This window comes from Takifugu rubripes, chromosome 6 (assembly GCF_901000725.2).
Source record: "Takifugu rubripes chromosome 6, fTakRub1.2, whole genome shotgun sequence".
NCBI lineage: Eukaryota > Metazoa > Chordata > Actinopteri > Tetraodontiformes > Tetraodontidae > Takifugu > Takifugu rubripes.
In genome coordinates this window covers 9965690-9981082 of record NC_042290.1, presented here as the reverse complement: position 1 = coordinate 9981082, position 15393 = coordinate 9965690, and the positions used below count along the sequence as shown (strand labels likewise).

The window sequence follows — 15393 nt, the reverse complement described above, 5'->3', positions numbered from 1 at the left end:
TGCTGCCGCCACCTTTACGCGTCTGTGCAAAAACGAGGAGCCGTCATTTGATCTGTGTTCTGCTGGAGCATCCAGCCCTGGGAGGTGAGCAAGCCAAGCGACCTAATTAGAGCACGGAGAGTCCCGGGGGCTGAGTGACGGATAGACCTGCCAATCACGTGGCAGAGAGCCTCCATCAAGCAGCGACTTTTCACCTGACGCGAGAGGAATGAGCAGGGGGAGACCAATAAGGACGGCGAGGCACAGCATTCCGAGGCTGACGAGATTCCCGGCCGTTTGACAAATAAAACAACACAAAGCCGCGGCATCAGCGCCGAGGGAGAAGCTAAAGCGCTGGTCCTGCTTAGCTTAAATTATTAACGTGCAAATAAATAAACCAGTCTCTGCTTTAATAGTGTCTCTGGTGTAACTTAATTAACTGTGACAAGCCCCGGGAAGGGGAAAAATGGGCAAAAGACACAGACAAAGACAGAAAATCTGACTCACAAAGAAGGAAAATCACAAGTAAAAAACAGTTGCTAAGCAACATACAACACACGGTACGTAAGAATTCGGCTAGGTTTTTAATTTTTTTTGAGGTTTCTGTCTCCAGGGCTACAGTGGGACTACAAGATTTCACATTTCTGCTACCCTCGCCTTTAAAAATCACAAAGAAACTGAAAAATCCACACTTGCTTTGCCTCCTTTCAGCTGAAATTCATACACTCAGCTTTGGCAGGCAATATTAGTGAGCACACCGAACATTCATCTGCAAAGTCCTGGACTACCAGAGGCAAAACTTGGCACGGGATTGCTCACCGACTTTCTTTAGAGAAAGAATGAGACAATTCTGTGCAGTAATTGCACAATTAGCACTGCATGGGGGCTTCTGACATGCCTACAAGTAGTTAATAGTCTGATTGTTCCTGAAATTGGGCAAATGGAGTATAAGCACGATGAAATATAACTCAATTCGCTTGTAATTTCCTGCATTGATTCTTTCCACAGGGATGCGGTATTAGATAAAATGACGAGCCAGCATGACTTTTCCTTGTTTCATTACACACACCATGAGCGGCGTGTGTGTGTGTGTGTCAGATAATATAGTCAGATGTGAACAGGTTGTAACCAGTAACTCACCCGTAATATGTGGTGTGTTTACTTAATGGGAGCGGCAGCACAACAGAGCTTTAATGCTATGCTAGATGTTCATTGTAAATGTGCTAAACACACCTGATCCCGTTCCAGTCTTTAACGTCTGGACCACGGCCTGATCATATCTCTCACTAACACCTCCACGCTCACTCGGCCATGCCCGGTAAATAAACTATCAAACTTTCCGGCTCTCATTTTTACACCGTAAAGTCCATTTACCCCATCAGGCCAGCCGGGACTTTAAATTGAGCTGTGCAAATTCCCATTAGCATCTGAAAAATCATGGGTGTCTCCCTAATTCAAGATGAGAGAGCACGCTGCTTGGCAGTGCAGGGAGAATCAATGCAGCACAAATGGCTGTGAATCAACAGTCTGCACATAATGTGTTTGTTCTCATCAAGTGCCCCTCTGATTGGTTGCAGATAATCTCTCAATGGAACATGAACACATGATAATTAGAATTTGCAACAGCACAGCAGACATTAATGTTTTCTCTCTGCCTTTGTTTTGTGCACCCTTTAACCTAAGTGTGCTCTAACTGCAATTGAATCCCAGCCAACCATGATATTGGCAAAAGCTGTCTGGCTTGCAGAAAATATTTGCTCAGTTAGCAGGAGGGCAGCGTGTCTCTCCTGGAAGACATTACCTTTGTCAAGGTGTCGGCAGTCAGGTGAAGAGTCTGCGCGTCGATTTCAGCCCGGGAGCAATAAGGTCAGCAGACATAAAGATTATTTAGTTAAGAGGATTTAAAAGGGATGTTTTATATAGACGAAGCTAAAGGAAATTCTCGCTATATAAATATCTGATTCGCTTGAACCTTTTTGGTCTTTATTACCTCCACTAAAGGGCTCGTGAGCTCACCCAATTAAAGGTCCGGTGAGAGTTGGCAGTGCCGGGCCGTGAGAACACAGACCTCTGGAGCGGAATACCTGTATTCAGCCCTCCCAACCTATGCTGGGAGTGTGGGAGAACCTAGAGTTGCTGCCAGGAAACACAATTCATAACAACATCTTCCTCTTATCAGAAAGAAAACATGATTTGTTTGATAAGGCGTAAAGGGACTATATCACTATATAGTTGATTTCTAGTAGGTGATCTAACAACTGATGCTGAAAACAAAAGCAGCTGCTTTAAAAAGACAATATGTGAATATTTCAAACATTCAAGCCATATTTTTTTCAGCCACCCTCAATGGCTACTGTACTACTCTGTCCCACCGATCGGCCGGCCGTCCTGCTCACATCGGGGGAACAACCAGAAGACACCGAGAATAGAAAACAGCTGGCACTGCAGGGCTTACATACTTCAGGCTTAAGCCAATGTGCTCCAAAATACTCCTGCCCATCCTGTCCCATTTCCAGCTCCGAGACCAGCGGTAGCTTCCTCCCGCCCTCCCACCCTTCCTCTGCATGCTTGAACCATTCCTCACCTCTGTGGCCGGGCCCTCACAAGCCTTACTATTCACACCAGATCCACGGCTACAGTCAGGAGGGTGGAAACAGAGGAGATATGTGTAGTAAAACAGAGGGAGGAGGTGAGGAGAAAGCACGTCCTCCTCCTCCTCCTCCTCCTCCATTGGCTCTGGCAGAAAACCACCTAAGGAAGCTGGGCGGCCGCATCTGAGAACGTCTCGTTCACACAGGTGGGCCGCAGTCACGTTGGATCCAATTGCGATCACAAAGGATTCCCGCAGCAGCGACAGCGGCAGATTAGTGGGAGGCGCCACACACAGACTGGAGGTGAAGCCGGTGGTAGCTGTCAGAATTGCGAGCGAGCGGAGCCAAAAGCGCAGGTTGGGCGTAGGGGGTGGTGGACTGTTTAGTGAGAAGCAACCAGATGGAGCTGCTCCATAGGGCATACAGAAGACGGGGGGAGTAGGTAGGGGGGGCGGGGTGCCTTGGAAACCAGGACTGACTCTCTCCCTGTGCTGCGAACTTCAATGTCTCTATGATTCATCGCACTATCAACAGTAGATCGCAGTTAATATGTACGCGTCCTTTGAATAAGAGGACTTATACACTTACAGAAAATGTATAGTGATTAATCCCGTGCGGCTCCGCTCGCTGTTGTTCTGACAAGACTCAACAACACAACAACATAATTACTGCATGTCATTCCTATTAAAGCCTGCGACAAAAACGCTAAAAATATCCAACAACACTGTCATTCATGTAGTTTTCTACGTGTACTTCCTGTTAATTATGCAACTCAACCCGGGATAATAAAGTTTAGTTATTCCTTAGGTAAAAATATAGACATAGAGCATCATTATTAGTGCCCTTAATATATAAGCAATTTTTAAAAACCAAACACAAGCAACAGGGTAAGAATCTGACTATCGTCTCGGCAACATTGCTCCCAAGTTAATGTCTTATTGCTTAGCAACATGCAGACCAGAGACAGCGTCTGTCACCTCTGAATTACAGCGGAGACATTTGTGCTGTGTTACAGCCGTAAACTCTACAGTCAGACGTGCCCGGCAGCACATCAAAGCAGAAGAATGGAATTCTGCACGGCAGCGGGATTTTGCTTTATAGTGATTTACCGATACAATTTTGGGGACCTTCAGGTGGAATTAAGCAAAAAAAAGAGGAAAAGAAAGCAACCAGAATGCAGGTTTTGTAGAGATGCATAGTGGCAGCGCGAGTGCCGACACGCAGCCGCGTAAAATAAAAAAACAAACCCCAACTTGAGTGATTGTTTGGCCTCTCTTCATCCGGCCGACACCTATTTTCTCCTCCCTCAGCAGCCTCGCCGCATCCAGCACCATTAATAACAGAGAAATGCAAACAGTCCTTATTAAAAAGGCCCAATCCTTGATTACCCACCTCTTCTTACAAGGTGTGGACACTCACCTGCCATAAATCACAACACCTCCATTAACACTATTCCCAAAGCCTCATCCCTGAGCACTTTATTTCCATGCCAGCCGGCAGCATCATTATTATACATGCAGGATCTCTATTGGAATACAGTTTGGCTAATGAGCGCCTCTTGCTTGATCACATTAGACCTGCACTTGAGGACACTTAATTAGCAGTTTTGCACTCTGTGTTGAGGGGACAGTGGAAGTGCTTTAATTAAGGCCACTGCTTCCTACCTACGTTGGTGCAGGCGCGCAACACTGGCGAGATGCATCCGCTAATAAAGGGGATAAAACGTGCGCTACGTGTGTGAGAGCGAGCGCCGCTGGAGGAGGGCGAGCATCTGCACTGCACTGACATGTTTGCACGCATGCGATCGTTGCCGCTGTTGTCTGGGAACACATGTGTGTGTGTGTGTGTGTGTGTAATGATGAGTATTTGAAGTCTGACTCTTGAATCTGAGATATGGGTTTACAGTATTAACCACACACACACACACACACACACACAGAGTCGGGCTTTCTATGTCATCAGGCTTTTCATGGTCTCTTTGCATTTCATATTCAGGCTCAGGGACTCTGGCCCCAGTCCGAGTCACAAGAAACGTGCCCAGTCCACAGAAAGGCGACTGTTTCCTCCAACCCCCCACCCCGTCTCTCTCTCATTTGTTCCTACCTCTTTAATTTTCTCCCCTGCTCCCTCTCACCCTCTCACTCTCCGGAACAGGCTGAGGTTAGCAGTCAGGAAATGCACATAAGTTCTAATACTTTCCTAAAATGAAAACAGATTCCACTGCAGTCCCTCAGTCTCTCTCTCTCAGCTGAAAACATTCCTCTGTTTCTCCCCACATCCTCCACCCTTCCCTCCTTCGTCATCACCCCTCCAGCCCAGCTCACCGGCTCGCTTCCTCCTCTCACGCCGGCCTCCTTTGCTTTCCGCCACAGACGGATGAACGCCGGCGGATGGAACAGTTGTTTTATGGGTTTCGGTGAAGCTGTGACGATGCACAGCTCAACGCAAGTCTCAGGACACGGGACACTTAAGGCACGTCTGTCTAACGAAGCTGATTGCAATCAGAGCGAGCCGAGTGTTGTGAGGGATGAAAGCAGCGCTAGTAGGAACGCTGTTTGGCAGGCAACTCCTCAAAGGACCTTTATGTAAGCTAATACGACCTGGTTTCGGAAATTAACAAGGCGTCATGAGCCTTTGTGACCTCAAGACAGAGTTGACATCGTCACGGTTCCAACAAAGGCGCGCACAGGCGAACGCGGGAAAACTCCTGTTAAGCAATTGGACAAACTAAAACCAATTATCTCATGAAACTGTCAACCGAGCTTATGAATTCGTAGCTCCGCTGAGAATAAACAGCAATCGCGAAGGCTGTCAGGGTGAGCTCAACTGGAATGGCGTCGAATTTCAAAGGGTTTTTTTTCCCCCCAAATTGATCAGTCAATTATTAAAATCTTTACTCTTATCTTATTTCATTTGCTGCAACAATGACACCCCCGCAAACACAGATTTATCCTGGGGACAATTCTCACAACTGCTGCTGGGGCAGTTCTCGCCAACGTCCTGTGTCAAACAGGCCACGCAAAGGACACATTTTGAAGTCTAATACTGCCGGATCAATACTCCCACATGATGCATCTACTCCCTTTAAGTGCATCAGACCCCACTTCCTGTTCTTACTCCACGCGTGTGTCAGTTCAGACATCGGGATGCGATCTGCGTCCCCCCCCCCCCCATCTATTTATCTCAGTCACAGCCTCTAACCAGGACACTTGATGTGTCATTAGTGTTTTGCGCTGTCTTGGACTCCCGAGTAGGATCCCTGCCAGTGAGCAACCGCTGTGGCACCAGCCAGTCATAAATATTCTCAACAAGCCAGCTGATGGATGGTTTCTTTCCCACTCAGTCTGAAAAAGATGTTCACACGGGGGCCGGCGTGATGGCCAACAAGGCCACGGCGAGTGAATGAAGGCTCCGCGAGGGAATAACCTCAACTGAGGAGTTGACAGAGACGTAATCCACTGTTCTGTGTCAGACTGGGTGAGTTTAGGACATCTGACGCTGCTGCTCCGGCACATTTGTTTCAGCATACAAATCTGAAACAGATGGTTTCAAGTCATTGTTGTGAATTGGTTTTCTCCCTGTCTGCACCCTTGAGGGGGAGATACGACTCTTCGTATGACCGTTTAAAAGCAATCAAAAATGACTAAGTAACGATTGAATCACACCTGACTCTTAATCAGCTGCGCACTGGAATGAATGAGGAATTATTCGCGCGGCACCAACAAAGTTTATTTCTTTTCTCAAGACGCACGAAAAGCAATGAAAGGCCTCCGCATGAGACACGTGTCGCTTTATCTTTGTTGTGGCATGTGTTGAGTAACAGAGGCCTGTTGTTGTCACTGGCAGACAACCTGCATAATCACCAAAAAAAAAAAAGAAAGCCCTCAGGACCCCTATGTTGTTGTGGATCTCAGCAGCCTACTGCCTGAGCTCAGGCTACTGCATGCCTTTCCACTTGGCTGCCTGCTGTAGTAGGACAGTTAACTTGCTGATTGCAGGGCGAAAGCGCTGTGAAAACACATTGTCGGATTTCCTCCACCCTCTAAACCATAGTTCTTAAAAAAAAAGAGGGGAAAAGGAACTGCCTGTAGCACAAAAACCCCCTTTTAAGATAAAATGAGTGTGAAAGTGTTGTCTCCACTGCACGTCTGAATCATGCTGTCAGTGTCGTGGCATCATTTCTCATTAACAGCCCCAGATCACCCCTTCACGGAGCTTCCTTCCCAACTTAGTTGCTTGGCAATGCAACAGCATTATTTCCAGTGAAATGATCACCGAGCTGCTCTGTATTTTTCTTCCCCAGATGCCAGAAGAAGTGGCATACTTCATTCATGGCACCTCAAGTGTGCATTTTGTGCGTCGTGAGACGTTTCAGGTCACAGTTAAAACCGAAATTCGCAGATGCATTTTTTTTTTGCATATAATGCATGCTGATGTAAGCATATTTACAAGGTTTGGCTGAGAACTATTGTGCTGGTCATTCTGCACCACTAACCCCTGGTAATGATTACCTAATAACGCCAGCAGTGGGTTCACCTTTGTACGGCAGACGCGCAGTAACCCCCCCCCCCCCCTCCCTCATGACCTGTCCATCCACACTGGCTGGCGTGTCTGTGGCGTGCAATGATTTAGTGATACTGTACCAGAGAAAAGATGTTGGAGTGGCAGTCCTCAAGGCTTGCCCCGTTCGCCCCCCAGTTCGCTGCTGTAGTCATAATCGTCCGCCGTTGGGGTCGTCAGCGCTGGGCATGTCGAAATCCTACATCGGTATCAAAACACCGAGCTGACTAATCGGTTCCCCTCACCAGGCTGCCAAAACACGCAGGCTTATAACCTCAAAAGAGCAGCGAATAATAGACTCTGGATGGATGGTCGCGCAGAGGAATGGGCGTATTCACACAGAAGTGCAGAATGCATCCAGAAAAGCTCCGGCGGGTATAATGTTGTAATGTAAATCCGAGCGTGTGCGGGGATCAAAACAGTGTCACAATCCAGGTCAGGCGAATTGGAATGTGATCGTCGTCAAAGGCGGGGAGCAGAGAAATCTATCCATTTCAGTCCTCTCGCAGGGGAAGATCAGCCCGTGTCCGTCGTTCCGCTCATAGTTTCATCGCTAATTGAGCTTAATCCTTTATGAGAAGCCACTCGTTTGTCCGGCAGCAAAAACAAAAACCAAAAAACCCAACAACCACCCAAAAATGGCAGCAAAACTTGTGCGTTTGTCTGTTCAGAAAAGATAACAGGCACTCGCTGCTTTGTAAAGCAATCCACTCAAAGCCGAGACATTACGCGCAGGATATCTGATTCCGTCTGCTCCACAAGCTGATGCACCACTTGTGATAGTTTTCGAGAATGGCATGAGCTATTTTTAGCCCTCTTTCTTACCACAACCGTTCCTCTCACAATGTAACCCAGCCTGCCGCGCACAAACAGGAATGTTTAATCCTCCTCTCGCCCTCGAATTCAACGGATCGCCAACGAGGGGATGGTTTTAAAAGAAGCCCCCGCTGCTGCTCCGTGGTCGGGCGGACAAAAAGTCCCAGGAACCCTGAACCATGAGTCAAAGCGTTCAGACAGAAAAGAGGAGAGAAAAAAAGTAATTTTACACTCCGCCACCAGGAAAACGACAGCCAGGCTTCTGAGAGGTTAGAAAAAATCCTTCCTTCCTTTTAGTTTTATATCATTACGACACGTCCTCTCACGGTTCCTCTCAGTCGTGCACAAAAAATACGCGATAGTTTCTTTTTTTTTTTGTAAATGGACAGTTCAGTAAAATTGAAATTCAAAAAGAAAAGTGACGCTCCTCGCCTGGCGACGACCACTGACGTGCAGAACGTTGCATGCTGCAGAATATTCCTTTCTAAGCGCGTCCACCTCCTGTTCTCTCACAGATGATGGTTCGATTATTCAATTAAATCCCCCAAATATGTGGATGGTTTCCAGAGAAGCGCAGCCGGTCCTCACTGTTTAGGCAGCCATTCCTCCCGGAGCGTTTTATCATCGGCAGTATTGTTCCAGAGGTACATAACCGTGCGTGTAGCCTGTGACATTCTCACCCTCCGGTGTCTGTTTGCTTTACGCGCAGCGCCGATGAAGCGTTTTTTTCTCTCCTTCCTTCGCGCACGATATGGTCCAGCCCACCGCGCATTGTAACGTAATGGCGGTCGGAAGCGAACCGCCGAGGCTCGCCTTCCTATTTGGCCAAGTTTAAACCCACGTGATCAAAGTCTGAGATTACAGTATTGTTTATTATCTTCCATAAAGACCGTGGATGCGACGCCCGTCGTGCGCGCCGGTTATACCCGTCTTTGTTGTGGCCACGACGTGGGGTTTTTTTTTTTTTTTTTGTTGGTTAGTTTATGCCGCTTCGGGGCATCAATATATTAAAGTCCACGAGGTTTCTTATGTTTCTTATATAGTTCTTGTATTTTATCTTCGTAATGATGCGCGCCGTCTTCCCGTGGCGTCTTTGTTACATAATGGAACTGCTCTGACAACAAAATAGAGGTCAGAGTGACTTACTGAGCTCATTCTGAGTTTCATAAGAGGCATCTATGTAGGTTAGATTTATGCTCAGCAAATTCATTACATCGCTGCACTTGATGCTTGATGGCTGCCATTGTTCCCAACACCCCCCCCCCCCCCCCCCCCCCCCCCCCAAAAAAAAGGAGCCACGTTTTGTAGATTTTAGGAGGGTGGGAAAAAAACATTTTTAAAGATTTATTGTCTTAACAAAACATGTCTGCCCATTTCTGTTGGCTCCTGATCACATGACAGGAAGGATGTGACCCCAAAATCTCAGCCAGGGCCGCCGTCGACTTTCACCACCAAACTCTACTCTTGCTCTCCGGTTGGTGTCGACACCAAAGACCACTTGAACCGGCTCTCTGGTGTTATTCGTAGAAAGCAAAATATAGTTTGACTCTTCCTGCCAAGCTGGAGCATTGTTGTACGTACGTATACATTGTTGCTGGAGGTCTATAAAAGGGAGCTTCAGATGTTCCCTCTTTCCTCCACGACAGCAGGTGGTGCCCTTTGAGGCTGCAGAACAAAAGCTGGAGCACGGAGCCACAGTTTCACCAGCTCGAGCGAAGAGGCCATCCAGAAGTCAGCCCATCAAATATTTGTGTTATTATTAAAAATACATAAATGCACAATGCTTGGATTTCCGACGCGTTCTTGAAAAGGAGCCGCCAGTTTCAGGGTCCAACCTGCTCCCCTCCTTCATTTCTTAGCTTGATTCTTGTTTGATTCATAAGGAAACCGCTTCTTGGACTGTAAAACAACTAAGAGAGACTGGAGCGCGGGCCGGTTTGTCTCCAGAGTCATTTTTATTCATGAATAAACATGCAGCACGAGTAGCTACAGACCTTTTCACGAGGATCTCCCTCAAGGTCTTTGAAATATTCAATCAATCCGATTTCCTGCCTCAGTCGCAGAGAAATGAGTGCGTGATGTTGAATTGAATGTTGTTTCTTTAGTTTGCTCTCATGAATATGCGGCGATGTTTAAACGCCCATCGCGCCGCGGAAATAACCTTTTATCCTGTTTATCAGTCTCTTTCCAGGGATTTATTCCCACATCAGAGCTGCTTGATAACCCGGCTGAGATGAGATTTAAGACTCGCGACGAGCGATGATGTTTTCCGTCTACCGGCTTTTCCGTGGAGCCTGTACAAATAGTAACGCCACTCTGGACGAGCTCCTCAGAGCGGCGAAGGCTGGAGTGTCATCAGCAGATCCCAGAGCTGCTGTGATCAAAGGATGCAGCCTTCAGGTTAGTCAGAGGAGGAAATAAATCATGTAAGAAGAGCTCTGGACTGCACCGATGCTAATGCGCATGCTTCTTATTAGCTAATTACTGGTGACAACGACAATGAGTTATTTGACTGTGTTTAATAATCTAATGGTGCACGAATGAAACAGCAGCCGCCGGCTTATTTTTACGTGCGGCGTTTTCTGCCTCTGTCAGAAGCTGATTTTATGCAAATGTAAACATGAAAGGAGGAAGCCTGGTCAGGTGGCGCGTTGGCGGCGGCGTTGTCGCGGCGTCCTGTTGACGTGCGCGCTGTCACAGACGTGTCGTGGGGATGATGTCGATGGGAGATCGTTTCATCTTGTTTCTTCTTTGACGCGTGGGTCCAGCGTGGCGTCAGCGATCGTCCCTCATCTGGATCCGAGGGCCCGCCTGAAACGGGCCAAACTTCCCCGGCGACGGCGCCGACCTCCCGCCGACGTCAGCGGGACGACAGCGATCAACAACATCAAAAAAATCCAACGGAATTTGATGTCATCTGGTGCGTCCTGCCGAAAGACTCGTACATAACCGTTGGCTTTTCTGGATTATTGCATTTTAATTCAAGTGAAAGAAGATTAAGTGTCACCACTATATAGGCTTCATTAGCAAAGCCACTCACACGTCTGCCCCTCCACCAGTCTAGACAAACAGATTATCTTTAATCAGAGCAGCGATGCGTCTTTTTGCCTCCACACACAGCTCAAGTCAGCGGGAGCCTGATGAGGGGAAGTATGTAGCATATTGGAATAGATCTATTCAACCGATAGCATCTCATCCCATCAGCTCGGCGCCAAGTGTGCCAAACTGAGAGCGCCAGGGTCCTTTGAACGCCTTTAAGGATGTATCGAACAACAAGAGGGAGGGGAGGGGAGGGGAGGGGGGAAAGGGCGGGGGGGGTCTCCAAATGAGCCCTGGATCATTCCTGAAGCAAGAGGATCAATAAGTGCCGGGCTAAGCCCTCGCTCATCCATCTGATTCATATCTTTCCCCCTCTGCTTTTCAGCTTTAAGAGGAATCACTGAAGGAAAAGCTGCTCTGTGGCGCCGCGTTCCAGCTGCAAGCAGTTCCTCAAAAACACACCCCTGCGTTCATGTGATTAATGCCAGCGTGTGTGTGTGTGTGTGTGTGTGTGTGGGTGTGTGTGTGGGTGCACTCCACACTGACTTATGACACTTTAAGAAGTGCATAAATATACTGTAGACAAAATGATTGCATAATAACAAAAATAAGACATAATTTGGCCAGAATTAGGTCACTTTGTTTATTTATTTATCTATTTAGCCATCCATTTAAAGAACCAGGCCTGTCTTGGTGCATCTTCATTAGTGGTTGTTGGATGAGTCCACACACACACACACACACACACACACACACACACCCAGAGCAAATTCTCTCCATAAAATCAGACGAGCGTCGGCCCTCTCTTCATGGATCCAATACTTCTCCGGCATTTCCTGGAGCGCAGAGAGTCTGGCTGAAAAGAATAGATGGTATGCATTATAATGAACATGGGCTGACACCGCCTCATCCATCACCGCACCCAGGAAAATTATAGCAGTGCCGGCGCGAGCGAGGGAGAGAGGCGGCAGGAGAGCGGAATGACGGAACCAGCGCGGTTCTGTAGCTCCCCTCTTCCTGTCATCGCATCAGCGCTGTTGTTGTCTAACCACCAGGTCCACTTCTGATTCTGCTGCCTTTGTTTCCTGGTGGGTTCAGCTGCCTTAACTATGCATCCGCCCGTTCCTGCTCATATACTTTCACGCCTGTCTGCTACATGAAGGGACGAGGCCGCCCGGGAAGCATCTGCTGTAGAACACACCTCATATCTTACATCTTATCTTATCTCCTCTCTTCATCTCCATGATTCCTGGCTTGCCAGGGAGGCCTGCAGGGAATTTCCTCTAAATTACAGCCACACACACACACACACACACACAGCAACAGGAAGCGGTACGCCTCCTTCCCCATGCAACGTCATAACCTTCTGCAAAACGCCATCGTTTATGACGCACAACCAGCAGAGGGGGGATTGTTTAACCAGATCCTCGGGAAGCGGCGCTTTGAAGAAGAGTTGCAGTTGAATTCCGCTGCCGCCTCCATCTTAAAGGCCACTCCGCCGGCCCAGGATGCGTCGGTGACCTTCTCCTCCGTCCCCTACTCAAACGCACCCACCAAGCTTCTCATTGGGAACACGTTTCCCATCGTCCATCGTTTGTTTCTGGCCACAGATGCACGCTCACTGTTCAGAGCTCCCATTTCAGCCTCCTTTTTTTTGGCGTGGACTCAAAGGACAGACTGGAGGTGAGAGTTTGTTTACCCGCCGCCTTTGAGCGAGCTTTGTGCGATCTCGAACGGTTCACTCCGGCTCTGTGAAGACTGTTGTAATGGCGTTTCCACAGCATATTGATTTGGCGATGAGCAGACGATGTCTTTGTGAGATTACTCCCGAGATGGCAAATTAGATGTTATCTTGTCGCGACAAAAGAGAGGGAATCACACGGCGCGTTATCTGATCTGGAAATTATGTCAACCCGTCAACTCCACTGACGCTCCAGAGTCGTACAAAGTGCAGATGTTGTCAGTATCATCTCAAGAAGAGGAGAAATATTTATTGATTTGAATTTAAATTGCTAATCGCGGTTTAAAGTTATGCAGGCGCGATCGCCTGAAGGTTAGAGCGAGGCCTTTAATCCCCCGCTGCTCCCAGTAAACCTCCTGTGCGACCACGATGGAGAACCTGGTTGAGTTGCACATATTCCAGAACACGGGCCTTCCCCCTGTGCTGCGCTTTCATGTCAAAACATTACCACAGATATTGTGTTTTAAGCGACCGGCCAGCATTTCCACTCGGCTGCACCGTTTGATGCCACCTGAGCAGAATTCAGCAGGAGCCTCCGAGCTCCTCATACATAATGGATTGTTGAAGGTCTGCTCAGTTTTCATGTTCTCCTAATTCATTTCACAGAGGGAGGAAGAGCTCTGCCGGCGTACAGACGCCGTCAGAACATACGTGCGCCATCCAGCCGTGCCTCCGCGCTCCACCCAGGACTGGTTTTTAGGTGGAACAAGCGCAGTTACTTTGGGTTTAAAGGACTTTATTGATCCGCATGATTTAAAATAAGGCCCCGGCTTTCAGAGTAAAGGTTCTGACTGTGTTTCTCTTGGTTGAATTGTAATGGTTATTATTAGATTAATGTTCATTTTAGCCTCTTCTAGGATCAAGAAAGGAGTCTGAGCATGAAAGCGCAACCTAATAATTTTCCTCATTTCAAGGCAAAAGCTGATGCAGGTTCAATGCTCGGCGGCGCCGCTCTTTCCTTGCCCTCCTTTTTTTAAGCTTTTCCTTATTCCTTTTGTGGCGTGATCTGATGTGCCGTGATTGTCTTTTGTTTCCTGTGCTCACAGCATAAAATCATTCATGAAAATCAATCCAAACGCGGCCCCGCGCTGCCGCTTCTCAAAACGTAGCCTTCTGCTGACCTCAATAAATCGACCAGCGAGCGTCAAACATTTCAGTTAGTGCCCTTAAAGTGGCCTTTCCACAAACACAGTCCTTCACTAAAGGGGGGCACTGACAGACCTGTGTGTGCATGTGTGTGCGTGTGTGTGTGAGAGAGAGAGAGAGCAGCTTCTGTAATAAAATTGCTTTTTACAAATGATCATGCCCATAATTTGATTATTATTTCAACAGGAGGGATCTTGCTCTCTTTGGCCTTTACAGGTGTCAAATAAAAGGTCAAGAAGTCAAAGGAAATATGTCTCCTATCTAATATCCAGTCATGTTTCTATGTTAACGAGTTGAGTAATGATTTTTGGACATGACCAGGACTCATCATGACTGCGCTGAAATTCCACCAGCAATCAGACATTAATCAGCCATGATTCGGTGTCGATGGAGGGAAAAAGAAGTCTTTTATTTTTAAATCCTGGACAATTATTGGATTGGATTTATTGGTCAGAAGGGTAGAAACACGATAATTAAAAGTGTAAGTTGGTCACACACAAATAAAGGCCCAAATGAACTACCGTAATACAACTTTTAATGCCCAAAATGCTAATTTAACAGGCTTGTGCGTGTCGTCGGGGGGGGGGACGTGATCCCTGCTGAGTCTCGACGTGTTAGCACCCTCACCGTGAACATGCTGGCATGCTGATGCGAGCATAAGAGGATAGAGGTCCTGGATGATGGAACCTGTGCGGAGGCCACGGTGCCCCCCAAACATCTGCCACTGCGCGTTCTCCTCTCAGCCAAAGAGGCTTCCACCAAGTGCCACCGTTGGCCCGCGGTGCTCTTTTCACAACAGCTACCGCTTTAACTCCCATCCAACAGCTGCAGCTTCTCTGCAGCCCTCTCCAGTATCCCCTGCCCTCATGCAGCAGATATTATCGGCTCTCACTTTGTAATCCGCACATAGCTGGAAAGCAGAGAGGAAATGTGAGCTCTCTCCTCGTAGCACCTGTTGAAGCTTACAGAGCGAGGTAAACTGGCGGGGTTAAGTGAATTAGAATATTAGCTCGGATCATTCTTGTTATTAAAGCTTATAAATCCGAGCAAGGTGCCTCCTGCTCGCTCCTCCACCTCATATGGACCTCGACATTTAAGCAAGAAAGGCGGATTACCGAAACGTGAAATTGTGGTGCAATCGTTTTAATTAAAGAATAAACTTTGTGCCACCAAAGCAGGCGAGAGTAAATGTAGGTTTTTGCACTGTGCAGATTAGGGATTTATGTTCTGCCCTGAGTAATCCAGTAAAATCCAGCCCCAAAACAGTGAAATAACAGATGGCGTGTTAAATTAGGGGAGAGTGACAGAGATCCAGGCTCGCTTGTTCTGAGGTTTTGTCCTACCGGTTGTATGGATATGAGGGTGGTTTGTGTGGGGGAGGAGCTGGGAATTCCTGAGAGAGGGAGAGTGGGACAGAAAGAGAGACAGAGAGAGATCTTTTGGCCACTTGTGGCCTTCACAACCCAGGCACAAATCATAGAGGGACATGGCAATCTGAGTGACAGATGAACAATGCTCCCA

General features: G+C 47.7%; 1 protein-coding gene and 1 long non-coding RNA gene across 3 annotated transcripts in view; one reads left to right on the top strand and one right to left on the bottom strand.

The window, feature by feature from the left end:
- The window catches only part of LOC101064404 (mediator of RNA polymerase II transcription subunit 13-like), a 55899-nt gene extending 47122 nt beyond the window's left edge, over positions 1 to 8777 (bottom strand). Inside the window, exon 1 of one of the 2 annotated variants that reach the window (XM_029837407.1) lies at positions 7214 to 8777. In XM_029837407.1, the coding sequence (XP_029693267.1) occupies positions 7214 to 7285 (72 nt within the window). In that variant the 5' untranslated portion in view covers positions 7286 to 8777. The remainder of the gene's footprint in view (positions 1 to 7213) is intronic. The other variant, XM_011604927.2, reaches the window with a different exon arrangement.
- LOC115250152 (uncharacterized) lies at positions 8096 to 9725 on the top strand. The gene is made up of 3 exons (XR_003888712.1): positions 8096 to 8215; positions 9348 to 9519; positions 9596 to 9725. It is a non-coding gene; the product is annotated as an uncharacterized lncRNA (long non-coding RNA).
- Positions 9726 to 15393: the final 5668 nt, after the last annotated feature.